The sequence below is a fragment of the Eurypyga helias genome, unplaced genomic scaffold (genome assembly GCF_000690775.1).
Source record: "Eurypyga helias isolate BGI_N326 unplaced genomic scaffold, ASM69077v1 scaffold28792, whole genome shotgun sequence".
NCBI classification, from domain to species: Eukaryota; Metazoa; Chordata; class Aves; order Eurypygiformes; family Eurypygidae; genus Eurypyga; species Eurypyga helias.
In genome coordinates this window covers 8,943-34,688 of record NW_010237019.1, presented here as the reverse complement: position 1 = coordinate 34,688, position 25,746 = coordinate 8,943, and the positions used below count along the sequence as shown (strand labels likewise).

General features: G+C 49.8%; 1 protein-coding gene across 1 annotated transcript; it reads left to right on the top strand.

The window, feature by feature from the left end:
* The first annotated feature begins 15,028 nt into the window (after positions 1-15,028).
* Positions 15,029-18,966, top strand: MASP2 (mannan-binding lectin serine peptidase 2). The gene is made up of 5 exons (XM_010147322.1): positions 15,029-15,072; positions 15,364-15,583; positions 16,908-17,085; positions 17,302-17,433; positions 18,777-18,966. Exons 1-5 carry the CDS (start codon positions 15,068-15,070, stop codon positions 18,779-18,781), a joined length of 540 nt encoding a protein of 179 aa, XP_010145624.1. The 5' UTR covers positions 15,029-15,067; the 3' UTR covers positions 18,782-18,966.
* Positions 18,967-25,746: the final 6,780 nt, after the last annotated feature.

Here is a 25,746-nt window from a genome sequence, read left to right as displayed (position 1 = left end):
ACCATGAGGTCTCTCATCTCAACAGCAGCATTTTGGATTAATCAGCAGCCAGCCTGTTTTCTTACAGTTGAAATAACGCTTCCAGCTCCCCCGCTCTCCCTGAATAACGAGCGATACAACCACTCGGGCACCTGGATGGGCTGGCTTGCTGCGGCCACTTTGCTATGTGTCAGGCTGCGTTTTCACTGAGATGTTTGCCATAGAAATTCCTGGCTGTGTGTCTGTGGCTTGCAGGAGGAGCTAGAGCCCTGTGGCTTGTTTTATTTTTCACTCCATAATGAAAAATAAGATCCTTGCTGGGGGAACTCAGCAACTCAGTGTAGGGGTAATGGGATATGGAGCTTTCCAGCTGTGTTGCCTGGAGCACCCAGCTAGGATGCAGGAGACCTGGTTTTATACCTCTCACTTTGCTGCTGGCATTTGCATTTTATCATTACCTCGCTGTCAATACCTCAGTTTCCCTGTCTTTAAAATGAGGTAATAGCTCTGGTTTCTTTTTATATTTTTTTCTTAAGGTATGTGTGCGACAAGCGCTGTGGAAGAGCTAATTATAGCCATTATTGTTACTAATATTTACATTATTGTTAGTGTTGTGTAGCAGTATGAGACCACCCAGGATGCTAGTACCTCAGAAGTGCTCTCATAAGAGTTGCCTTATTGCCCTCCACAAATCTTGTTTGTGATGATAACGTTCGAGACAATGCATAGTGAAAATGAGAACCTTGATAGCACGTGGACGGAGGGTTGCCCCTAACAGAGACTGCCCATTCAGCAAACTGCCTATGCTGCATTATTCTGGAGGAGAGAGCAGTCCAGCTACCCTCAAGGTTGGAAGATGAGCCCTTCTTTCATCCCTACAGCTGCTTCCCACTAGCGCAGGCTGAGGCACGCTGGCCGAGCACCAGGCAGGAAGGCTGCGCCGCCAGTGCACGTGCTGTGGACAGGGGCCAGCACAGCCGAGGCAGCTTCTTTCATCAGCGCTGAAACCTGTGTTTGAGTTGGATTGAATTCTACGGTTTCCTTGGTCAGTTAGCGTGCTGAGGCAATGTCAGATCCTGTCTAATGATGGCATTTAATATTAGGGAGTGTAGCGTGATAAATCAGATTCAGTGGGAGGGGCTTAACAAGGGGTTACAAATAGCGTGTCATATATGGGCATTTTCTGTTTAAATGACCACAAAAGCATCGAGTCTTACAATGGTAAGACTAATGCCTACAAGGGTACTGGGAGAGGGCTTTTTACAAGAGCCTGTAGTGACAGGACAAGGGGTAATGGGTACAAATTGAAATCAGGGAGGTTTAGATTAGATGTCAGGAAGAAATTCTTCACAGAGAGGGTGGGGAGGCACTGGGACAGGTTGCCCAGAGATGTTGTGGATGCTCCATCCCTGGAAGTGTCCAAGGCCAGGCTGGATGTGGCTTTGAGCAACCTAGTCTAGTGGAAGGTGTCCCTGCCCATGGCAGGGGGGTTGGAAGTAGATGATCTTTAAGGTCCCTTCCACCCCTAACCCTTCTATGATTCTATGGTATATGCCAAGCAGAAGGGAGCTAGAGTGTAATTTCTTTTTTAGATGCCATAGCCAATGCCTTTTAAAATCTTTTCACGACTCAGAATAACTGTGCGTGTGTATGAGCAAACGGATAATAGAATCACAGAACGTTTTGGGTTGAGAGGGACCTTAAAGCCCATCCACTTCCACCCCCTGCCCTGGGCAGGGACACCTTCCACTAGACCAGGTTGCTCCAAGCCTCATCCAGCCTGGCCTTGGACACTTCCAGGGATAAATACCTATGAGCTATCTCCAGATTTTTAAAGAAGTGAAAAAGATGCATTAAAAAGTGAAAAAGCTGCCAGAAGGCAGGCATTGGAAGTCAGCTAGCACACACAGTGCTGATCTCGCCTAACGCAATGCACGGTCCAGTGGTATTCACTGTATTTATTTATTTAAACCTCAAGCTACCTCATGCTTATGCATCGAGCTGCAGGCAAGTGAAGAAATTACCATGGGATGAGCTCAGCTGTAAACCTACAGCATGTCTGTACCCAGGGGTAACTCTGTGTGCGTATCCTGCCCCATGATAAATGTGGTGTAGTCCAGGGTAGCTTATTCCTGGGTGAAAACAGAGTAAGTTTAATTTACTCGGAGATCAAAGCATGTATACGTGGACAGATATGACAGAGGACCTCGGGAAGTATTAATTTGAAATTTAGTACCCTCCACGGCGACTTATTTGTATGTGCTTTTAGTAGTGGAGGTCTTGTAGTGCATGCTGTCGGGCAAGCTAGCAGCGAGTCAGCGCTGCGCTGTGTGTGTTCTCAGCCCGGCACGGAGGAGAGAGTTGCAGCCTGACCAGGCGTCACAAAGATGCTGTCTGGCTGCAGGTGGCTGGCAAAGGGAGCTAAAGGCGTAAGGTTGCACGTGGTGCCTTTTGTCGCAGGTTGTGAGCGTGCTGGGTTCTGCTAGGAAAGGCTGGGCATGTGGAAAGCAGTGAGTCCTTTTGTTTAAAAAATGGAAGTTGATGGCATATAAGCAGTCAGGTACAAACTGGGAAGAGAGTAACTGAGTTTGTACTAAGAGGGAACCGTTTCTCCACGGAGTTGAGTGAATTCTGCTGTTGCTCCTGGTCAATAGAGTGACCCAGAGCGTGTTCTGAGGGGATGCTCATTTTTTACAACCTTCATTCGCTAAGTTGGTGGTTTAGATAGCAACAGACGTGACGATATCCCTGTGACACAGAAGCACTGCTTTTATTTCTCTTTCCTGGCAGTATGGGCTAGGAGATTCGCCTGATGCCTTGGGGTTGGTGGTGGGAGATGCTGATCCAAGAGATGCCGCTCCGTGTCTTGTTCTAACCATGATGCCACATCCGCCTCTGCCTGTGGCTCTGCTGCCTCCTGCCACGCTGGGCCTTGTTGAGAGGAAGAGTAACAGGTCAGATAAGTTATTTGGTCACTATTTGTTACTCACTGCAAATAGCTTGTTTGGTGACCTTGTTCCCTGAGCTCTGACAGCCTCTCTTACTCGTGAAGTGGGCTTTGAAGCTTTAACCTCAGCTACTTCTCTGAGCTCCTGTATTCACAAACCCCTCAGCAACAGCAGGCTGTAAATGCATGTTATGCTCCGTGGAGGCTGCTCAGGGAAAGCTATTACCTTGTCCATTGAGAACATACTGTAGCTCCATGTGAGACATGTGCAAGGTAGGAAATGCTGAGTACAAATGACCTCTTGGTGAACTGGGAGGATGTCTTACACGGTGGATTTTTCCTGCCTTTGCTGAACTCTGACAGAACTTGCAGGGATTTCAGAGGAGGTTTCCAGGGAGCGAGAAGGAGTTGCCAGAGTACTGTGGGTTTTGCCGGGAGGACAGGCAGTGTTGTGCTTTTTGGTGAAGCTGTAGTGTGGAGGCCTGTATGCTGTACATGCCTGGGAGATGGGAAACCAGAAGGTGCTCTGTACTGTTCTAACAAGGATTCAAGAGACGTAGCTCTTCTGCAGAGATTTGTAAGGAGTTAGGCAGAGGTACCACTCAGGCAGTAGATGATGGAGTGCAGGTAGGTAAAAATCAGTTATCCAGAGGCACATGGCAGAGTGGGACTTGTCGAGCACAGGGGGAGCTTTCAGGATGAAGAGTCTGACAGGGCATTACTGCAGAATATCGGTTGTGGTTAAAGTTGCTTTTTATTTCACTGAGCCTTTCAAGCAGGAAATATTTGGGAGTCGAAGGGTCTGTGTCACGTAAGCGAGACAGGAGCTAATGGGGAGAAGCACGCTGCTGTTAATCAGCTTGTGTGAATAAGGCCTTTGCAGAAGCCTGGGAATACAAGCAGAGGCTCCAGGAGCTGTCAGCCTTTAACCCAAACTGCTGAGGAGCAGTTGTACTCCACGCAAAGGGAGACCAGCGTAACTACCTGTGCTGGGCCTGGGAGCCTGCCCGTAACAGGCGGGTCTGGTCTCTCTATGCCTCTTTGCTGACCCCAGCACCTTAGGAACTGACTGACTTCTCAATCCTAGTTTTGTGTCTTGTTTTGCAGCCTTGGCAGGCAGGTACCAGATGAAAAAAAGCCAGCATTTCAGTCCCTTAAGATAGGAGCTTTGGAGAGAGCTGTTTGAATCTAGGTTCAGCCCTTCCAGCATGTCTGCTTCTCACTTGTTAAAATTATGCAGGGCTCATAGAAAGTCTCAAAGGAAGCATTTGGGAGGTGAAGGAAATCTGAACAGCTCAAATCCACGTCGTCAGAGAATGTGTTGGTTGTAAGCAGTAGGCTGGGCTGGATAAGGGTTGCTGTCTAGCAGGACCACAGTGCACAAGGGAATCAGTAGCTGTGCCAGAAGAGAGAGCATACCGTCTCCCTGGGCTCGGGGCATTCAGCTGGGAATGAGGAATTTCTGCTCTAACAGTACCTTGGGGACCTGGATGACTCTTGTTTTAAACCAATCAATGTCTAGTGTTAAAAAAAATAAATATAAACAATCTTTATAGCTGAGACCTTGTTGAATTTGGCTTGAGGTCAGGGCTACTTCCTATTGTAAGATTGTTGGCAGGTTGGAGAGGGCTGCTGTTAACAGTGTCTTCAGTTTCACTGGGCTGTGTTTGGCTGGTGGATTTTAGTCTCTTCTTGACAGAGAGGAAGAAGCCAAGGATTTACGGATGTGGAAAGCTGCCTGCTCTTGGCTTGCACATTCCAGAAATTGTCCAGGAGGCTTTTGATCCCTTAGATGATGGCTTTAGAGTCCATCATTTTAGACACATGGTAGCTTGTCACTGTTGCGTAGCAGGGAGAGTCTTCAAATCTGGTTGTTTTCACTGTGATTTTATTTATGTATCTGAGCCAGAGCAGATTATCTAGGCAGCACTGCGTCTGCATTAGTTAGTGAACCTGGAGAAAGGGAAGGGAGAGTGTTTCTGTGATGATATTGTCTACAGAGCTTTTAGCTCTTCCAGCTGGGACAAGACCCTGAGCAGGGAGGCCCCTGCTCAGTGTGAAACCAGAGACCAGGACATGCCTCCACACAAGCCTTTTTTGCTCTGAGAGCTCTGCTTCTGTCCTTGGCCTTGTGCTGCTAATCTAGTCGGAGGTAAATGAGTCCCATGAGGCGAGGTGCCCTGCCAGAAGCTTCAGTGCAGGTGTACAGACAGGGAGCTGCAGCTGCCTAAAAACCCGTGGATTTACACTTTAGGAGCCCAGAACCATGGGGAGCAAAGAGGAGTGTTTGTGCTCTATTGGCTTGCAAAGAGTGCTCATCTTTCATATGTGAACTGATGAATTTACCCACCGCTGGGAACCAGCGTTTTTTTTTCTTCCGAAACGATAACTGAACCCCGTTCAGTGCCGGAAGGCAGTTGCCATGCCATGGGACAGAGTGGGCTAGAAGCAGAATAACTGGGAAGTGCCACTGGTGGTCTTCTGCTCCGTTCCAGAATCGAAATGGGAATGTCTCCATGTTGCAAAGCTGTCTAAGTAGTTTGTGACTCTGAAGCTGTGCGAGAGGGTTCATAAATCCTGCAGAGTGAGGTAAGGGAATGTCCTCCCTCCCTTTAACCATGTAGTGACAGACAGGCTTGCATTTTGTCAATCTTCCTATGCTGTTACAGCAGCTTGGTATAAAATAACAAACTAGAGTAGTGCTGCAAGGAGAAAGTGGCTGTGCATGTGTGTATGTGCATGTTCTTCTTCTCAGACAAGTGGTTGCTTCTACTTTTACTTAACCAGCAGTTTTCATGAAGGAGTCTGTGGGATGATCCACCTTTGCCAATATTCTTGTGCATCAAACAAGAATGCTCATTCCTGTGTAACGGGAGGCGAACCAAAGTCCCAGCTGATCCTGCCGGAAGCACGCAGGAGGATGGGGATGACAATCCAGGAAGCCTCGTTCTTGGAGCAGGAGATACGTCTCTGTCCAAATTTCTGCACCTGGGGAATCCTCACAGAGTTGTGGGTGTCTCCACCTTCGGACAGTCACATCCCCAAGCGATGCTCTGGGTGGAAGCAACATGCCAAGAACAGCCCGTCTTTGCCAGCTCCTCTATCAGTTGCAGGATCGTGGCAGTTGGAGAGACAGGTTAATACGTGTCCTGTTTTGGTAAGCCCTGCTCTGACAGCTGGTCAGTTCTGGCTGCAGGCCCCTGTAACCTCTGAATGACAGGCCATAAATCAGAGCTGGCACTTAAAAGAACAATTGTTCTTCTGTCTTCTTCTGGCGTTCGGACTCTGCTTGTGCCTGTTGTTCTTGGAATACAAATATTACCAACAAGAAGAATAACTTGAAGAATGAGGAGTTCTGCTAGGAGATGGCTGGTCTGCCCCTCGGCCACGTGTTCTCACATGTGGCTGTGGAGGCTCCTTTTTGCTGTGGCTGCACAAGGCTTTCATAATAGGAAAGTAGTTGTTTAATTATCATTACTGTCTGTATTGCAGGAGGCAGTGCAGTCCCCTCAGCTGGGGCTGGTTTGATGTCCTGTCTCTTTGGCTTTCTTTTAACAGCTCTGCCCCCAAAAATGCTGCTCCTCATGTTGAAGAACTTGCAGTAGAAGAGGTGAGGCAGGACAGGAGGAAAGAGAGAGGACATGCAAGGGATGTCAAAGCTGGCAGCAGAGTAGCAGCACTAGAATAGGATGTTGGTCTGTGGACGTCCAGGTCCAGTTAAATTGAAAGTGTGCAACTTTGAATTCCCCACGTGTCTGAGGATTGCAGTGTATTAGGGGGTATTATTACAGTGATACAAGAATAAAAACCTCCCAGTCTTTGGAGACTTTCTTAAATTAAAATACGTTTCACAGCAAAAAAAAAAACCCCATTTGCTCCATCTGTGTCCCATTACCAAGCTGGGGCCTTCATCCATTTTCATTAGACGGGGCCGGAGCGTGTGGGTGGGGACAGAGGGCCAGGCAGCTGCCCTGGACACCAGGCTAAAAAGCACCATACGGAAAAGCCTAATGTATGTTAACAGGCATCAGAGACCAAAATTGAAAGAGTAATGGCCCATCCGCATGTGGTTGCCTCAGTGCGACAAACTCTCAGCACCAATCTGTCAGCTGCAATTTGGGGCCGTTACAGTGCTGCTAAGCAGAGGCTAACGGACAAGTTAGAGTAATCTGACTTCAGCAAGAGTAATTCTGCCAGCCGTGCTAGCGCTCTGGCTCAGTTGTCTCCTTGCTCACATACATCAAACAAAATCTCTTCCTCTCCTTGGAGATTCTTCGTGCTGGGCTGTGGGGAATCCCAGCCAAACATTTAAATCACATGCAATGATCTTTTAATTTGCTGGCTGCTTGGTGGCTCGGTATTGCCCTTTGCCATGGCAGGTACACACGTGCTAGAGCAAGGCTGCTTCCCTTTTGCCTGCCCCAGAGAGGTGTACCTGAAGGATTTTCATTGTGACCCCCGGAGTTTCTTCTTTCGGTTTTAACTGTTAGCTAAGGGGGCTCAGGGCTTGGCTAAACCCAGAAGTACGCTGTGCTGTGAGTGCCTTGGCATTCAGGTTGGAATCCGTGTGAGATCCAGTATCCTTGTGCCAAGTTAACTCCGCCATCTAACCAAACGGTTTTGTTTGCCTTTCCAGTAGAGCTGAGCGTTGCCGGAGCACAGTAAGCTCCTGGAGCTGATCGGTGGCTAGCTTGGTGGCTAGCGGAAGTCACTGGCAAATAGTATGACCGGGGAATTCAGGATATACTTTTGTAGCCTCCGTGCCTAATTTTAAATTAGAGGGCTGAGGCATCTGCCAGGTCTCCCTTCACCTGCCAGCAGGCCCAGTGCCTCCAGGGTATGTCAGCAATTTCCAGTGGGCATTTGTTGCGTACAGCTTTGAGGCCCAACAAGTGGTGTTGGGCCTGCTGTTAGTAGCTAAAAACGGGTGGCAATATGTGCAGCAGGTGTGGAAAAAGGCACGTATGTAATCACATCTGCTCAGCAGTCTGCTAACCTCTTGATCCAAGGAGTATTTGGGTACCAACACCTCAACGTTAGGTTTTGTACAGTCAGGTTATAGCTCTGCCTATCCCTGAAATGCAGATTTTTCAGAGACAGAATACCACGCTCTGTTGGCATGAGCTCACTTTGTAGCACTTCTGTTTAATTGTGTTTTGTTGAAAACTGTATTTAAATGCTGTTATTTCCGTTTTGCAGATTCCCTCTATTGTTCAGGCTTTAGTCATGCCTTCTGCAGCAACTTTGGTGTTGGGGATTTCACTAACCCTGTTGGAACGTGAGGAGCAGGAAACCCAGCTCAGTGTCTCACTCATTTAAAAGACAGTTCCATTTCTCTAGGAAACAATAGCAATCTCACCTCAAACCCACGTGTTTGACAGTGCCCAAACAGAAGGGAAGGATGTCTGCTGGTTATCGCTTCGTGATGATTTCTGAGAGGAGCAGAAGCAAGCGAAGAAACTGAGGAGTAAAGTGCCCGTGCAGCACCGAATTCTTGCCCTGCTTTTTGGTGGGCTTGGGTTTGGGGTTTTTTTTGTCCCTTGGGGAAGAAACAAGAGCTTTGGGGTGAAATTCTGGCAAAAGTGAGCTTAGATCTGGACTGAAAGACACTGTTTGGTTTGAACAGTTCTTTTGGGCAGAAGCACATTTGATATTCCTGCCTTAGAAATAAGATAGATGAGGCCAGTCTTTGAAAAAAGCGATGCATCTAGGTGGTACCTCGCTTATCCCTAGTCTCTCCTGCAAAGAGGAGAACAATCAGGGATCCAGGGCTTCTTTGAAGGAGGGTCGATGTAAAATTGTTGGGAAAGGCATGTTATCCCATTGAGGTGGTAAGCAGAAGTTGAGCACAGCTGGTTGCTTGCTAGGTTTGGGGTTTTTTTCCTGCAGTGCTACAGGCATTTTGATATATGGGTTGTGATTGATGCGACTGTTGGCTCTGACATGGCCTTTCAATCTGTTTTCTCCAAGGCAGGAATGAGGTTGGGTGTACTGGGGAAGGGATTTAGCCAGAGGGAAGATTGGTCTGTTGCAGTGTATCGTGCTGACTCTGATGTCTGAGCGGTAGCTCTTGTTTTGGGAATACTTTGGGCTGGCTTTACTGTTTATCTCGATTAGTGGAGTAATAGCCTCTTTGTTAGAAAAAAGATTAGGTTACGGACAATTGCAGAGGAAGAGAAATGGTGAAAAATGGTTTTGAGATGAACAGGGGTGAGTAGAAAATGCATTTGGATGTTTATATAGACAAGGAGCCTGTTGCAAGTGGGTTTAATGAATTTGCCAGTCCTAATGCTGTTGAAACCTATTCTTCTGCACATTTCTCAGCTTCTCCCTCTTCCTGAGAGGAGAGAGAGCCTCAGGAATTTGCTGTCTCCTCCAGTCTCAGCACATTATACATTTGGGAGGTGAATACAGTTCTTCAGTGTTAATTATTGCGTGTCGAGGATAAGCAGTCATGAAAGAAAGAAGAAATGGAAGGGAGATGGGAAAAGAGACAAGCAGCCAAGCTCTGACTTCCAAAGGCAGATCGTGTGCTCTCAGCTGAGAGCAGCTCGTTTGTTGTGATTTTGATGTGGAAGATGAAGTCTTGGTTCCCCTTCTTTGAAAAACAAGGGCTTCATCCCAGACTTAGGGGTGGTCTCTGTACGCTGCAGAGTCTGGTCCTGCAGATTGGAAAGGGTTTAAGCTTTGTTTAAGAAAGGATGTAGCAGGATTATACAACTCCAGCAGGAGGTGGATACGGTTCTTCTTGCTTTCTAGTCTCCCTGTCTGGTCCTGCAGATTGGAAAGGGTTTAAGCTTTGTTTAAGAAAGGATGTAGCAGGATTATACGACAACTCCAGCAGGAGGTGGATACAGTTCTTCTTGCTTTCCAGTCTCCCTTGGCAAAGGACGATTTTGGGGAGAGGCTGCTGCTTAAGTGGATCCTTTGGTGGAGGCTGTGCGCTGGTGGGAATGGCACATGCCGATAGCCTTTTCTGAGCTGGCAAGTGACTTTCCAGGCCTTCCAGTCATTGTGGCAGGGGGGGGTAACCTGACTCACATTTTTTTCCTGGGTGCTGTTCAGGGAGCTGAAAAGTCTCTTAATTACTTCGCAAGGCCAAGTTGCTTGCTGAATGAGGCTGTGGTAGGTTCAGGGAGGCTTTTGATTAGCCTTGATCTATCCACAATAGGGAGTTATTGATGGGCCCATCCTTGGTTGCTCTTTGTATCCCTCTAGTACAGAGATTTGTCATATTTTGCTTGCTTGTCTTTGTTATCACCCCGTCAGCCTTCCCTGCTTTGAGACTTCATGTTGGACAAGAGGTACACGTTAGACGTGTTATTCTCCCATCCCCTTTGTTCCTTCCAGCCATTTGGAGGCAGGTTTACCCAAGGAAAGTGTGTTGCTGTGCCTGTAACGTGCACAGCACCTTTGCTTGGAGAGAAGACAGCGCTGTGTTTCGTAGCTTTGGCTCTAGCTGTATCCGAATTGTAACCAGATTCTCTTCCCAGCACAAACAGCTGCTCCAGTGAAGTCACAGACTTGGAGCCAGCCCAGCAGACATGCTGCAGCTACCAAGGATGTGGGTGGGAGCGAGACAGTAGCTTTGTGAGCTAGTTCAATTTCTGAGAGCCGGGCTAATGGGTCTGGGGAGACAGGCATGAGGAAAAGAGATTCTGACTTACTCAATCCTTACGCTGTCTTCCCTGTGGCAGAGTGGGAGTGTTTTCCAGGCAAGGGCAGAGTAATATGGCCAGCATCTCTTTCTTGTGTGCTGTCATGTTCTCTCCCCAGGGGTGAGTGTGTGCAGTGCAGGGGTTTGCCCTGGAATTTGAGCAGTCATGTGCGTCACTACGTCCACGTACATCCACGCGGTGGTCGAAAGGGGCATTATCACATACGTGATAATGACGTGCTCTTGGATGCTGCAGCTGTGGAGTTGAACGGAAGTTAATACAGGTAGCTGCACATCGGCAGTTTGACTGTGTACGCGTACATAACATATAAATCGTGTCTGCACAGTCCGCACACACACGGACACACGTGTTCCGGGACACTTGCTGTGCACCCCGAGCTTTGGGGTGCCGTGTTTCACCACCTGAGACCGGCCCCACGCAGTTGACGGTTGCCCTTGGTTCTGAGAGCTCTGTTCATGCCAGAGGAGCAAAGCTGTCCACCAGTATCTTTACCTCGGAGCTGTTGCTGCTCTTCCTAGACAATCTGAGCACAGATCTGAGTGCTTTCAGATGAGGATGACGCTGCAGAATTGCCCTGACCGTCCGCTGGAACTCGGTGCGAGTGGAGAGGACCAGTCCAGGGATTTTTTTGCTGCTGGAGAAGCATGCCTTCGCACTCTGTAGAGGCTGGAGTCTGTCTTTGCAAGCAGAATTTAAAACAATGGGGTAGCAGCATAGAGTCTGGGAAGGAGGAAAGCGTGCACTGACTGGAAAGAGAAGGGATCTCGCCCCATTGCCTGAGCTTTCTCCGCTGGTTTTGCCATGGCAAGATTATTTTTTTCTCGTTTCACAGCAGCCAGACTCTTCCCCTGCCCCACTCTACGCTCAGCTTGCTCCGTCTGCGTGCTTGTCTTTTGATGGCAGTCACGCTATTTGATTTGTGATGAGGAAGCAGAATGCCTTTTCCTTTGCTGCGTCCTCCCCCCAGTCCTCTGAACCCCTCAATGCGGGAGGATTGGATTTAGCCACGGACCAGCAAGCAGGAGCAATCTCTTAGGGCTCTGCAGAGGCAGCTGGCATTTGAGAAATAAGGGGCAGTAGGGAGCAATGTCTTCGGGGATCACAGCAAGCAGTGATTACGCTCGTTTGCTCTCCTGGTTTGTGACAGGAGGAAGGATAGTCACCGCGATGTTGGATGACTGCACTCTCTATCTTAGAAGCCAGCAAGGCCTGGGCGTGCTTTTCCTCTATCCACAGCCTCTTGCTTTGGCGCTGCACCCGTGTTTCCGACCTGGAGGCGCATTCAGCTGCTCGCTGTCCTGTTCATTACACCTGAAACATCTGCTCCCGACTGTGCTCAGCCACTGCGCTGCTGTCAGAGCATGGGAGCCACATTTCAAAGGCTGGGGGATGGTTTTCTCGCAGGCACGAGGTGGTTTTCTCCCCAAAGCAGGGTATGGTTTGGCACGGACCGTTAGAGAACGGAGCCGTCTGGGACATATTTGATGAAGTGAATGGTGGGACTGCATTGACTTCATTTTTACAGGATCTCAGAGCTTGTCACAGCTGAAGGTTTTTATGTAGGAACATGAATTTGGCAGTATTTACCTCAGGTAACATTTTTCCAATTTCAGAACTTGGGATTGGGGGTATCTGAACTGAAGAGCTAAGTCGGGACTGAGCCTGGATCTCACATGCTTTTGATGAAGGCCCTAGCTGCAAAGCTGCTCTCCAGCCTTCTCATCTGGTCCCTGCTGCTGTCTGGTTTTGCAGGGAAGGTGGAGATGAGGTCTCTGGGTCTCCGTGGTTCCAGCCTCAGGAGCACTGTGCTGGCCGAGCAGCTCTGCGCTTGCTGACGTGTTGGTGTGTCTGGCGTCGTTGGCTGCACTGACTGTTGCCACGGAAGGGATTTGGAACCTTTCCTTGACAGACCTCAGTGTCAAGGAGTAAAAGCATATATTGAGAGTCTGTACGTGGTCTGAGGGAGAGTGTGGGCCCGTAGGAGGTCTCTCTAGTAGCGTGGTCTGAGGGAGAGTGTGGGCCCATAGGAGGTCTCTCCAGTAGCTTGTCATTCTGTGTTCCACCATTCCACAGAAGGCTTTTTGTCCAAGAGGGAGTCCTTTCTCTGAACCCTGGCTTTCACACACCTTGGTGGTTCTCTTGAAAATGACGGCTTGCCTTTGTGCTATCTCAGCCCTCAGGCACGGAAGGAGTCGGGGCACAAGAAGACAGCTGGGCAGACTGGCATTTCGGATAACACTCAGGCTTCCAAAAGTGGATCAGGAGCTCCGCAAGCTACAGACAGCTGGAAACTGCCATGCCAGGGATGAAGTCCACTCAGCCATCAGGCTGGCTTAGTGCTTAAAGACAAAAGGGAAGTTGTGGGCCAGAGGAGCATCTGTGGGGCCTGCAGGTAGCTGGGACAGCACTCTCCATGTGCTGCTGCACCTGGCTAGCAGACTCCCGGCAGCCTTCCGGAGATGGAAGCACAAGGAAACAGGGACAAGCTTTGGCGTTGTTCGCATCAGGTGCCAAGGACTAAAATTACAGCAGCCATGTCTCTCCAAGGACCATGCCAGAGGAAAGCCCATATGTGCACCAAGCATTCAGGTTCTCAGTCTCCAGGATTAGTTTATTAAGTCAAATTTCTGATTCCAGTGTCAGCAACCATCAGCTTCAGGGGCCTCATTAAATTCTGGGGCTGCAAGAAACTTTTCAGACCAAAGACCAGAATTGTCTCTGCTGCTGACCTGAGCAGGGAGCCTAATGCGAGACGCTTCTGGAATTATTTATGTCTGTAGGAACTGGGCACCAGCTCAGTTAGGCACAGATTGATAGTTTGCAGAATTTTCTTTCTCTTCCCTCATTCCCAGCCAGTATAAAGTCCACGTTTTGCATGTGTTGATAGAATCATTTCAGCAGCTCATGGAAAAAGCTAGTCCTCTCTGGGTTCTTGTCCGTTAACCATGCTTGTAGGTACTGCTGCTACGCAATTAATTATTACTGCTGCTGGTTTCTCCTTCACTTTTATTAAATGATGTTTTCTGTTTGCAATCTGCTGAATGGTTTGTTGGCTTTGGTTTCGTTCATGCAGTTACTCCTGCTTTCCTGCCAGCACCAACTTCACTGCCCGGGGTGATGGTTTTTTGGCTGTTCAAAAAGGTGTCCATTTAATTACAGGATATCTCGGTATAAATTCCCTGCATGTGGAGTGCAGGAGTCTGTGTTCCCTGCTGCAAAGCGGTTTTCTTCCTCGCTGTCATCTTTTGTCAGGGAAGAGGTGGGTCCTAGGTCCTGGCTCTCACCCCCTATAGGTTTAGGCCTATCTGTATGTGCTGGAATGGGAGTTCTGTGGGAAACCTAAACGTGCACTTGGAAAGAAGCAGTCTGGAAGCAGTGGAATTAGTAAAGCGTTATGTCCGGTGGTGTTGGCTCTGCCAGTTGAATTCCCTGGGGTGTTACAGTGGTACAAAATCCCTGTGTGGATTCACAAACGTTTAAAAGAAATTTGAGTTCATTTTTCAGCTTTTTCCTCAGAGAATCCCTAGTATTAGGAATTCTTTTTTTTTTTTATCCATCTGCTTATTTCCATTGCACTGATATCCTTGGAATAGCTTCTCTTCTGGCAAATTTGGCTGTTAAAAGTTGGTAGTCGAGGTTACACAGGCAGGTGTGAATGCGCACAGAGGAATTTTGTATTGTTTCTGTAGCAAGCCGGGTTCCAAAGAGGACATTTATTAGGTAGGTCTTTTTACCTTCCTGGTGTTCCAGGGTGGATGGGATAAAAAGCCACCTATGTGTATAATTAACGCACGGGGCAGGTTTCAGACAACAGGAGCTCGCACTGGATTAAAACGTGCAGCCCAGAACGTGAAAGCTGTGGCACCTCTTAAACCTGTTCCTGTGCTCGGCTGTGTTCCCCGAGTATTCCTGTCCCATTACAGGGAACTACCTAACCAGACCCACTGTTCTGAAATCTGTAATGTGCCCCGTTATTTTGTGTTCAACAACTTCCTGACAAGGGAAGAGACTACTTCCAGCAACAGGCCGTTTGCATTAACAGTAACTGTAGATGGGTTGGTTAGAGGGAAGGAGTGTTGCTCAGCTCCGCTCACTCCCCTGTGCAGACACTGTCTGGAGCCACTCTGTACCTCCTCCCACTGCCTGCCTTCCCGTAGAGCTGCGACACTATGGCTCTCTCCAAGAGCCTGCAGCATTCCTAATCCATCCGCTCCGTCTGCCTCTCCCCACTGTTGACTGAGGCCTCACGCACTGAACACAAGCCTGGTTTTTAGTAATTGCCGTTCCCAGAACTCAGCAGGCTGAAGGGGGTGGAAGGGAGATAAACATCAGAGTTCAACATCCAGACAAACACAGCAAGAGCACACACAATAAATACATCCGCCCCCAAATGCAAATACAGCAGAAGAGGCTCTTTCCCCAGGGCTCTGGGCAGAGCAGGCTCGGGCAGGAGGGCAGCACCATGAGGTGAGTGCAGACGCAGGGACATCCCCAGCAACCCTGGCCACTTGGCTTTGCGCAGGCCTTGGAAGGCACGAGTGTGATTCTCCTCTCGGTTGGCTGTTGCTGCAGCCTGTGACTCCATGGATACCTCCCGACTTCTTCCACTGTCAAGTGAGATGGGTGTTAGGCAGGAAGATTTCAGCTGGGATACCTGTGATTTGGTACCCAGACTGGCAGCTCGGATGGGTGGGTTTTGGGGCATGAGCTGAGCAGACGCTCGCTCTTTCTCCGCTAACCTCTGCTCCTTTGACACAGGCGGTTCGTCTTGCTAGCTGTGCTTTACAGTGGAATAAGCTGCAGCATTGTGCTGCAGAAAATGTATGGGAGGATCGCGTCCCCCAACTTCCCAAACGTCTACCCAAATCACAAGGAGAGAATCTGGAATATTACTGTCCCCAAGGGATACTCGGTCTGCATCTACTTCACGCATTTCAACCTGGAGCTGTCCCACCTGTGTGAATATGATTACGTGAAGGTACGTGTAGGGCAGGGCAACGTGTTGCAGGCTGTGGGTCAAAGCCGCGTGTGTGGGATCCTGGACACGTGCAGGGCCAGCATAACTGTTGTAAGCACTTGCTTCTAGTCTGCTAGTAAAGTTCAGGCTCATTTCTAAACGATTTCTAAGTCATGTGTTTCTTGAGGCCCCTGGGATCAGGGAGTAGAACTGGTTGTCTTGCTGGAACATCTGTAACTTGAGTTGGTTGTGCTCAGAAAATTCTGATGTTCCTCTCCCGTGACGAAAAAGGTTTGAAACTTTGCCCAAAACAACATTTGGGCTTCATTTTGCTGAAGTTACGGTGTGTGTTGTAAATTAACAAATAGTGTTTTACACAGAGTATAATGGGAGACTGTCAAAGTGTAGGGGATATTCTAGACAAGACACAGTCAGCTTGGCTGAACGGGCACGTGCAACACTTGCTATCGTGTGTTTGCTGGCTAATGCAAGAAACAACCTCAGGAAAAGAACCAAAGCTATTGTCTTCAGGAAGTGTTTGGGTGATGGGCCGTGTACCTGAAAGGTTTGTGCTCCTCTCCTAGTGTGTGCTTTAGCCTAGGTGACCCTGTCGCTGATTTGGGGCCGTGCTACCTCTGCACCCGTCCTGTTGTTTGCACGGGCCTGATACACATCGAGGAGGAAGCTGTATATACAGGAAGTATCAGATCTGTTAGGAGATTGCATTTCCATAGTTTTATATGGCAAGTTGCTCCCATTCCCCAGATCTGTGATGTTCTTCATGTAATTTCCGTTGGGCAGGACGGAGCACTCGTTTCTGGCGGGTTTGTAGGACACAGTTCTGTCCATGTACAACACCAACCCCGTATATCAGAACCTTCTCGTGTATGAAAAACACAAAGGGAGAGCTGGAACTGTAACGAGTGAATCACAGAGCAAGTCACTAGTTTAAAGAGACCTTTTACTGTACATCTGGATGTCAGTGTGTGAAACCTCTTTACCTCACTTGTCTGTGGCTTTACCAAGACCTGATTGGCACCGGGAGCGCCAAGTTTACAAGAACGTTCTAAACAAAGCGTGGTGCTGACAGCCCAGGCTGGCACCACAGCTTTCTGTCAGCCTCTGGGAGGAAGAAGAGAAACAAAATTATGGGTTTAACTCACAGAGAATAGGGGAAATCTTCTCTTATTTGTCCCTGGGTCTGGGTTGACCTCCAGAAGGACCTTTGGAGAGCGTCCAGGCCTCCTTTCTCGCACCATTAAACACACGCTTTCCGAGCCAGGGCAGCAGGTTGGGAAGAGCCAGGCTCTGTGCCCCCCGGTAGGTTTCTGTGTCCGTTTTGCAGCTGAGCTCTGGTGGGAGGACCTTGGCTACGCTCTGCGGAAAGAATAGTACAGACACTGAGGAGGCTCCGGGCAACAAGACGTACATCTCCGTTGACAACAACCTCATGGTAGTGTTTCGGTCTGACTACTCCAATGAGAAACCGTTCACAGGCTTTGAGGCCTTTTATGCTGCTCAAGGTAAGAGACAGCCCCTTCTGTAGATGAGGCAGAGCGGTGGTGTGGTCGGTGCTTCCCTGTGAGGTGGGAGAAGGCGATCCCATCGTACAGAGGCGGATGCAAAAGGGCAGAGCAACCACAGGCACAGAAGCCACAGCCTCACAAAACACCGAGTGGCTCAGACCAAGGCCAAGTGTTGCTGGTGTTGGTTGCCTCATTCTGTGCTTCACCCATCAGATATCGATGAGTGCAAACAGCTGTTGGACGGTGAACCTCCCTGCAGTCAGCACTGTCACAACTACGTGGGGGGCTACTATTGCAGCTGTCGGATTGGCTACACACTGCACGAAAACAGGAGGACGTGCACAGGTGAGCTCTCACTGGATCAGGAGATACTTCCCTACCTACAACATCCGCTCACATCCAGTCCCGAAACTAGCAGCCAGGTGAAAGCTGTGGGGTTTTGTTGTTTGCAGTATTCCCAGTGTGCCTGGTGCAGCTGGAAGAAGGTACGGGGAGGTTAGTCAGGGCTGTGAGCAGAGGCTGTTTGCGGACTGGCTGTTGGGGACAGCAGTGTCCTGTTGCAGTAACACGGTTGGTTTGGTTACTCCTTAGGCAGCATCTGCCCCTGTTCAACTTTTGAGAGGTTGAATGGAGAAGCAGGTTAGTTGTCTTACATTGCCCACTGCAGACACTTTCAGTCTTCGTGGTGCCAGTGCAGCCAGCCTTGCAAAACTGAGCGTATCTTGCTCCCTGGGTACTGAGATACTGAGCGTTCTGGACCTGAGTTAGTAGATGTGTTGGAAAAACAACAGCCAGGTTGCAAAGCCTACTGGAGAGTAGTTTGCTTACTTTTCCTGGAGGACACAGGCCAAGAAGCAGCAAGGGCTAGGTATCACTGACACCGGGTTATGGTTGGGGTAAGCTTCTGTGTCATCAGGCAGCGAAGTGTGAGAATCAGCGCAGCGATTGGCACCTCCGGATTCACTGTGCAGTGAAATGTGTGCTTACACATGGTGTCAGGTTCATCCTTTGCGGGTGCAGCTTTGCCCGCCTCAGCTGAATCCTCTCTGGCCAGAACCAGCACATCCTGCTCACTCTAGATGGGAAGATAGGAGCTCCCCAGTGCTGCAGTGCAGAATTGGATCTAACTTCCAGTGCTTAAGACCACCGTGGCATTTAGCTTCAACTCCAGCCTATTACGAACCCTCTCCAGCTATGGCTGCCTGGCTCTGATTCAAGATCCAAACTCCTCAAATCTCCACTGGCAACAGACCTGTGCATTCACCCTCCCCTTCCTGAAGCGATGGCTTTTAGCACAAGTATACGAATTTATTTATGCTGTAAAGGGTGTGCCTGGTTTAAGGTGAAGGTGCAAACTGAGTAGCTGTGAAGTAGCAGAGCCCCCTCCCTTGAGCACAAGGCTGGTAGAGGGAGTTTATCCGCAGCTTGAAGGGCTGGGCTACCCTGATGGGTGGAGATGTGCGTTGGGAATTACCGTAGTGCAGCTGATGTGCAGGAACCTGCTCATGTTTCGGAGGCCTTCGGATGCAAGTGCTGAAGCCGCTGCAGCCGCTGGGCTGGGCTGCAAAGCCCAAGTCTGTGTGGATCGCCGTCCTGTGATGAGGGCGAAAGCTGCCCCTTTGGTTTTTGGGCTCCTGTCTGAGCAGGCTGATATTGACAGGCTCTTTTTTTTCTCCTTTATTTTCCAGCGTGAGATAATTAAGCTTCTCCTCGCTTAGGCAGAGATGGAGACAGATGTGCTGGGAAGAGCTGGTTGGCCCTCCCTCCTGACCTGCCTGTTGCAGTCTGCCTCTTGCTCTGTGACTTGCATGTCTGCTCTGTTCCTTGCCTTTGAGACCTGCCTCCTGCAGACAATAAAGAGGCTGTTCCTTGTTGAAAGCTGGTGGCAGCCTCTGGGGCATTCATTTTCTTGCATTTCCCATGTGTCACTGTGGAAGGACGGAGGTAGATAAGGCAGGAGCTGATAAGAGAGAAGGTTGTGAAAGGCCCCTGCGCGTCACAGCTGCCTGAAGACTCTTGAATTTCTTGCCCAGCTCTTGTTGTTTCATCTTCTGTAGTTCTTAAACTGCAACAAGACCAGAACCACACATTCATTCCCCGATGTTCCTGTTAGATACGCTCTTGTCTGCACCCAGACTTGTAGATTGAATCTATTTCTATTTGGAGCCTCGTTGCTCTTGCGAAAGGTGTGAGATTAATTTGTTGTGGTCCAAATGTTGTGACTCTGGCCATATCCCTGGCCTTATGGCTGAAACGTGTTCTGGTGAGCAAAGCCTCAGAGTTGCAGGGGTTTGGTGAAGTATGAACGTCACCAGGGCAGCAAGAGGAACGCTGTCCCTCTGCGCGGTTGCTTGCGGCGTTGGTTGATGCTGTCTCAGTCCCTCACTGTGCCGCTCACAGCTCCACAACATCAGTTTGCTGTCCTTTTTGACCGAACCCTCTTTGGGCAGGGACCATCTTCCTGAAAAAGGCTGGAGAAATGCCGTGCTCCGTGCGTGTCAGTGACAAGGTCCCCGGCTCTGGAGGAAATGATGATGATTACCCAGGTTACCAAGGCAGAGCTGAGCAGCTGGAGGTGGACTGCTGAAGATAAAACAACACTCTTTAAAAAGCTTGAGATGTTAAGGAGCATTAGTCAGCCAACATTTCTTTATGTCTGCAATGTCGCAGGAGTTGCTTTTAATTGTAATCTGTGAGGCTCAGTTTCTCCAACCCTGTCTCTGCTCTTTAGTGCCTGGAGTAAACAGGGGAGGAACCCAAAAGGAGAGAGAACATCACTGCCTGGGCATACTGGGAAGATGCTTAGTAAGTGCTGTGGAAGGTAGATGCTGCAGGGAGCTGACGTGGGGGTAGAGTGGCTGTGCAGGCAGTCGTCAAGGCTTACTTCCGTAGTTAATCTTGTCTGGGAGCTGTTTCATGGTCACAGTGACTCGTGATCAAAGCACCTTGAAATTTTGTCGAGGCTGGGTGATACAATTTATGACCTACCTTACATTGGAGACCTCGTGAGTGAATGACAATGGGCTTGCAAGTTTTGAGGGGGTCATTTTTCAGAGTTCAAGCCTCTGGCAAACAGCTCACTGTGATTCTAATAAAAATATGGCCTCAGCGTAATTGAGCACTCTCTGGGCAGCTCTAAAGCTGGGACTAAGAAGTCAAGGGACAGCATTTCTGCTCGCAGATGTTAAAAAACTATTTGATCCTTTTTGTGCTGGCTACTTTATGACTTTGATGCTTGCAGACTTGTGGAAAAAAATACTGCCCTGACAGAGGGAGCTCCCAGCGGCCACATCCAGGAGATATTAGGAGAAGAGTAAGGTCCTGTTAAAGCCTTTTCATCTTCAAGCTGCAAATTCCCTTGGACTGGCAAAGCGTCTTCTGTTGGGTCAGCTAGTTTTGGCTACTCATGTGGGCACAAGTCAGGAGAGTTTATTGGTGATGACTCACGTTATTCCAAACTGTATTATGAAAATCTTACATCAAAATTAGGAAATTGAGTTTAAAGGAGACAAATGTAATGAAGCACGAACAACTATTAGTCTCTAGCTTTCTCCTTCTTTTCTCCTTCAAACGAAGTTGAAGGCCGGTTTTCTGAATTACTGTGGTACTGTTCCTGTTTGTACTGCAGCGGCGTGGGGGGATCCCAGCTCTGCAGAGGCATGGTGCTGGTCTGCTGTGTCAGCACAGCGCCCTCCCTGCCCTGCAGAGCCTCTCAGCTGGCACCTGGGCAGCCCAGAGCAGCTCTGGGTATGCATTGCGGGACTGGATCAGGCTAATCACAGTGCTTTGCTTGGAAGGGACCTTAAAGCCCACCCAGTCCCACCCCCTGCCATGGGCAGGGACACCTTCCGAAGGTGCTCCTGTAAAGCCCCGTTCAACCCAGCCCTGAACACCTCCAGGCAGGGGACATCCACAACTTCTCTGGGCAACCTGTGCCAGTGCCTCACCACCCTCTCTGGGAAGAAAGAATCCCTTGAGCCCAATCTCCTGCCTTTTGTAGTGGCCAGCATCTTATGTTTCAGTGGAAAATACAATTCAGTAAGTGATTTTTAAAGAATGCTCCTGTACAGAAGTGCGGTCCTGTGCAACGGCTCCTGTGGTATCTGCGTGCTACGCAGCCTGAGCTGAACCGACGGCACTAGTATATAAAAGGTTGCCTTCTTTGCCACTTCCTATAACAGCACGCTGCAGAGATTAATTATATGGGATTTCCTAATCCTGGTTTTGTATCAGATTTGTGGTTTTCAGCCTTTAATTCATCACGCAGCCCCTTGCCCTTTAATTACTAGGGTAAGTAAACAGCCTTCGGAAACGACAGTGTTGGGTTATACGCGGTGTTTTCTGTCTCTGTGTGCATCTATGCCCCCATCCCTCTCACACACCTTTTCATGCTGACCTTCAGTCTCATAACAATCCTTCAGACACCCTTTAAGGAAGGAAGATGATGTGATTGTTGCGGTAAATAGAAGCCAAGGTGTTGCTGCCTTCCGAGGGTCTTGTAAGTGAGAATTTAACCTTACCAGCACGAGCATCCCTTCTCCACACAGTAGGCCCCGTGCCTGGGGGAAATGGTTTTGTAGGTGATAGAAAGGGATTCTGGTGCAGAACGGGCGGAAGATGTGAGATTCATAATGATTTCGGTGGGGAGTTAGGAGTGTAAAGAGAGTCCTCATTATACTGCGGCTTTTATGCTTAGGGTGAGGCTGCACGCTGAGTCCTTTTTCACACCCAAGGATTTCATATTTTCATCATCTCTTTTCTGTAATTGCCTCCAGCCTGCTCCTGTAGGGGCTGTAGAGCGGGGACAGCTATTAGCAGCGTGAGGAAATCTCAGTTTTGAAAGCAGCAGATTTTTTGCACTGCCAGGCTGCGAGCAGTCCACTGCTAAAGCTGCCCGGCAGCTGGGTTCGGGGTTGAGGGTGCCTCTTGCCCCCGGCCTGCAGCCGGCGGAAGGAAGCGTTGCGGTGGGATCCTCAAGCGTGGGCAGAGGCGGCGGACTCGGTGTCACGGCAGCACCCGCAGCAGCTCAGGAGCGCGTGTGGGAAAACACGCCTTACCCTCACAGAGCTGCTGTAGCGGAGGCACCGTCAGTGCAATGACAGAAATGTGCATTTAGCTGGGAAGAACGAGGTAATAACAATTAAGGAAAACACCCACTTGCTAATACTCCGCTACAGAGACTGCGTGAAGGGAGATTTCACTCCCGTTGTAGCTCAGCGGGTTCCTGCTGGGGCAAAGCAGCGTGCTGTGAGGCCGGGCTCCGGCAGCTGGAGCCTTCAGGTGAATTAGCAAGGTTTCTCTGCTGCTTTGGGCCATGAGAGGCGTTTCAGTCGGGTCTGAAAAACTAGGAGGGTGCTCAGGTTTAGCGCCGTAGGCATTTCTGAACTGGTTTACTCTGTGGATGTCAGCTGTGTTTGAAAACCTGGGACAGGTAGTTGGGAGCAGAGCAGAGACAGATGCTCAGTCACGGTGGTGGCAGATGGGTTTATGTCAAATCAAAGCAGCTGCTCAGGACTTTGTAGGAAGATGGACACAGGAAGATTGCTCTGAATTTATGCTTTATGCTACAAGACAGACTTAGTACTCAAGTGCATCGTTACTCGTGTGGTGTCGTAGCTGTGCTGAGAGCCACAGATGTTCTTTGCCCAGAGAAGCTGTGGATGCCCCATCCCTGGAAGTGTCCAAGGCCAGGCTGGATGAGGCTTGGAGCAACCTGGTCTAGTGGAAGGTGTCCCTGCCCATGGCAGGGGGGTTGGAACTGGATGATCTTTACGGTCCCTTCCAACCCAAACCATTCCATGAGTCTATGATATGAAACGACTTTCCTTTTCCCTGTTCCTGCTTTCCTTTCCAAGTAAACACTTGTATCCAAATACTTGCTCTAGCAGCAAGCAGGGCTGTTGCATAGGAATGGGATGGAAGCAGGTCTCATTCCCTGAAGTAAAAGGAGCTTAGAATCCTGGCTAAGGAAATCAGTGGTTAGTTAAGGGACAAAAATGTGCATTTTCTCGGTCACAATTTGGTCCACTTCCATTAAAATGACACCCTTAAACTGTATGGTCTGTTTTAGATGATAATCTGTAATTAATGGGTGGATAATAGCAGTTTTGGAGGTTGTGGTTAGCCTGGTGTGTTGGAGGGTACAATTCAAAGTCAAACAATTTCCCTCTCACAATTAATTCAGTGTCACAGCAGTGCAAATATGCCGGTGTTATCAGCCAGTCCAGCATTCCTCATCAATTAAAGGATTGCTCATCCAGCTTTTGCAGCACATCATAAAGCCTTTGTTCCCGGCGGATCAAAGCCCCACTTCACAGCCATCAGATGCTGTCAACAAGCAGAGATCCTCGGGGCACTTGTGGCTGTTCCTTCTTGCTTCTCTTCAGCAGGGAGCATTTGTGGCTGGGATTGTGTCGGGGAGAGGCACAGCTGGTTTTGCTCAGAGAACACAATTACACTCTAAATGTCTGGCAACAAAGGCATTAAAAAGAAAGAGCTGCATTCAGAGGCTTCTGGAATTGAGGAGCTGAGAGCCGTCTTACCACTCCACACTCCCGGTGCGGCAGACAAGCTGCAAATGTAACGCCTCGGAGCGGTTCCGAGGAGCTTCCAGCTATCACACTTATTTCTGACCTGTGGCTGGTGCTAAGTGGCGCTTTCCCGGAGTCCTTCCCTGCGTCGCTTCTGGGGTAGGAGCGCCGGGTACTGCTCATGCCCTGGGCCTACCGCGGCAGGGAGGGCGGGCGATTTCCGCAGCAGTGACAACTGCCTGCTGGCCAGAGGTGTGGGACGCTTCTTTCACGGGCAGAGAGGGCTTCTGAAACTGTCTTGGGACAGACTGTGTAGAAGGTGATCCCCTACTCTTCCCCAGTAGGGCTGAACGGATGATCATCGTCATCCTGTGTTGTTTTGTCCTTCATAGCGCGCTGCTAGGGTCAGGTTTTTCCCCAAAGCACTGGAGAGACGACCAGCCCTGGCCGCACCGCCCCATATCCCCGCTCCGCTCTCACAGCCGCAGGCTGCAGGTTGAATCGCTTCCTGCCATCCTGGAATTTACGGAGACCTTGAAGATGGAGACATGCCAAGGAGGGTTGTCCCGCTGTGACGTCCGCACGGTGAGGGAAGGTTTATTGCGTTGCGGCACAGCTTTTGTGAGGCAGGCCCAGACCTTTCACTGCATCTTCTCCTGCCTGCGTCTGCCCTGACCTCTCCTCCTTCATTTCTTCTTCTCATCCCTCCAGTTTTGCTGGGTTTTTTTTCTTTCAACACCTTCCCCTTTTGGGAAATTGGCCAACCCACAGAGGAGCAGACATACTTGATAGACTTCAGCCCAGTTCTGCCCTCATCGCAGATCACTGCTGCGAAGGGGGTCCATGAAATCTCTTGCAGTTTATCTATAAAATGGACTTAGGGATCACTTCCCAGGAATTCCGTAGCACTGATGATGCTTGGAGAAAAGGCACTCTCTGAGGTACCAGAGACATCGCTCTGACCACCTGCCTGGTGTTTTAAACTTTGCAGGAAAGGACCATTCCCATCCTGTGGAAAGACTCCGCCTGCAGAAACGGAGAGAGCGGCTGGCGTTGGGAATGTCGCTTCCATCACCGGTACGTCAGGAGCACACGCCGGGTGGAAGATGACAAGCAGGTGGGTAGGAGAACCCTGTTGAGTTCTTGGGTCCCAGCGCTTCCCAGAACCTCATTCTGGAGAGGCCGGAGCCGCGACCGAGTGGCAACGCTTTGGAATAGCGGCGTCACACACCTGTCAGCGGTGCAGCTACGAGGTCCTTTGCTTCTGAAGTGAAGTTGTAGAACTCCAGAATTCTGGCTGATCCTGCAGTTCAACTCGGATCCAGGGAAATGATTGTCTTGGGATCATTTTCCCACCTTGCCGGCAGTTTGGGAGGGTGTGTGGGCCGCAGAGGTACAGGGCTGGTCCTGCCAGCGTAGCACGTGGCTGACGTGGGAGCATCCCAGGAAGCCAGCCAGTTCGGCCTTGTACTCTCGGTAACTGCGGACCTGCCCAGGTAAAACGGGGTAGGGAAGGGCAGGGCAAGGTGTGTGTTCCCGCAGAGCCTTCAGCAGCGATGACCCGCTCTTCAGGGGACTGTTGCGTTCTCTGACCCGCTTTGCCGTGTCCCGGTCCTGAGGCACCACCCCATGGTCACGTCGCACCGGTGCAAGCGCAGTGCACCCCGGGTACGCGCTTCTGGAGGTGGGTGAACCCAGTTTCTCGGGGATTAGACGTGCAGTTGGCTCATTAGCCATTTCTGTTGCTCACGCCGTGAGGTGTATTCGGTACGCAGCCAGAGTCCGTCCTTGGACAGCATCCCTCTAGTCGCGGTTCTGGGCGCACCTCTGCGCGCGCCCGGGCCGATGCTCTTGGAACGCCGCTGATCGGAGATTTGCTTGTAATTGCCTTGGAAGGAAAGAATGGTTTTACAGCAGCTTTCACAGGATCGGTGTAGCGAGGATTTTTAATGTTCTTTCATTTCTTACCGCGTCTCTCCGGGGAAGGTAAAGCTGGAAGACTCAGGCGTTCCCGCCGAGCGCTGCATTGCAGGCTCAGGTCTTCAGAACTTCCCGCTTCCCAGCGGGCACTTTTGGGAGATACTCTGCTCCGTGTATGCTTCCAGCGGAACTCGAAACTCACAGTTTG

Bases quoted from the DNA above. Each gene is read 5' to 3' on its own strand.
- MASP2 (XM_010147322.1), top strand. The intron at 15,584-16,907 runs GTACGTGTAGGG...TCCGTTTTGCAG, and splicing joins GTGAATATGATTACGTGAAG to CTGAGCTCTGGTGGGAGGAC. The intron at 17,086-17,301 runs GTAAGAGACAGC...TTCACCCATCAG, and splicing joins GGCCTTTTATGCTGCTCAAG to ATATCGATGAGTGCAAACAG.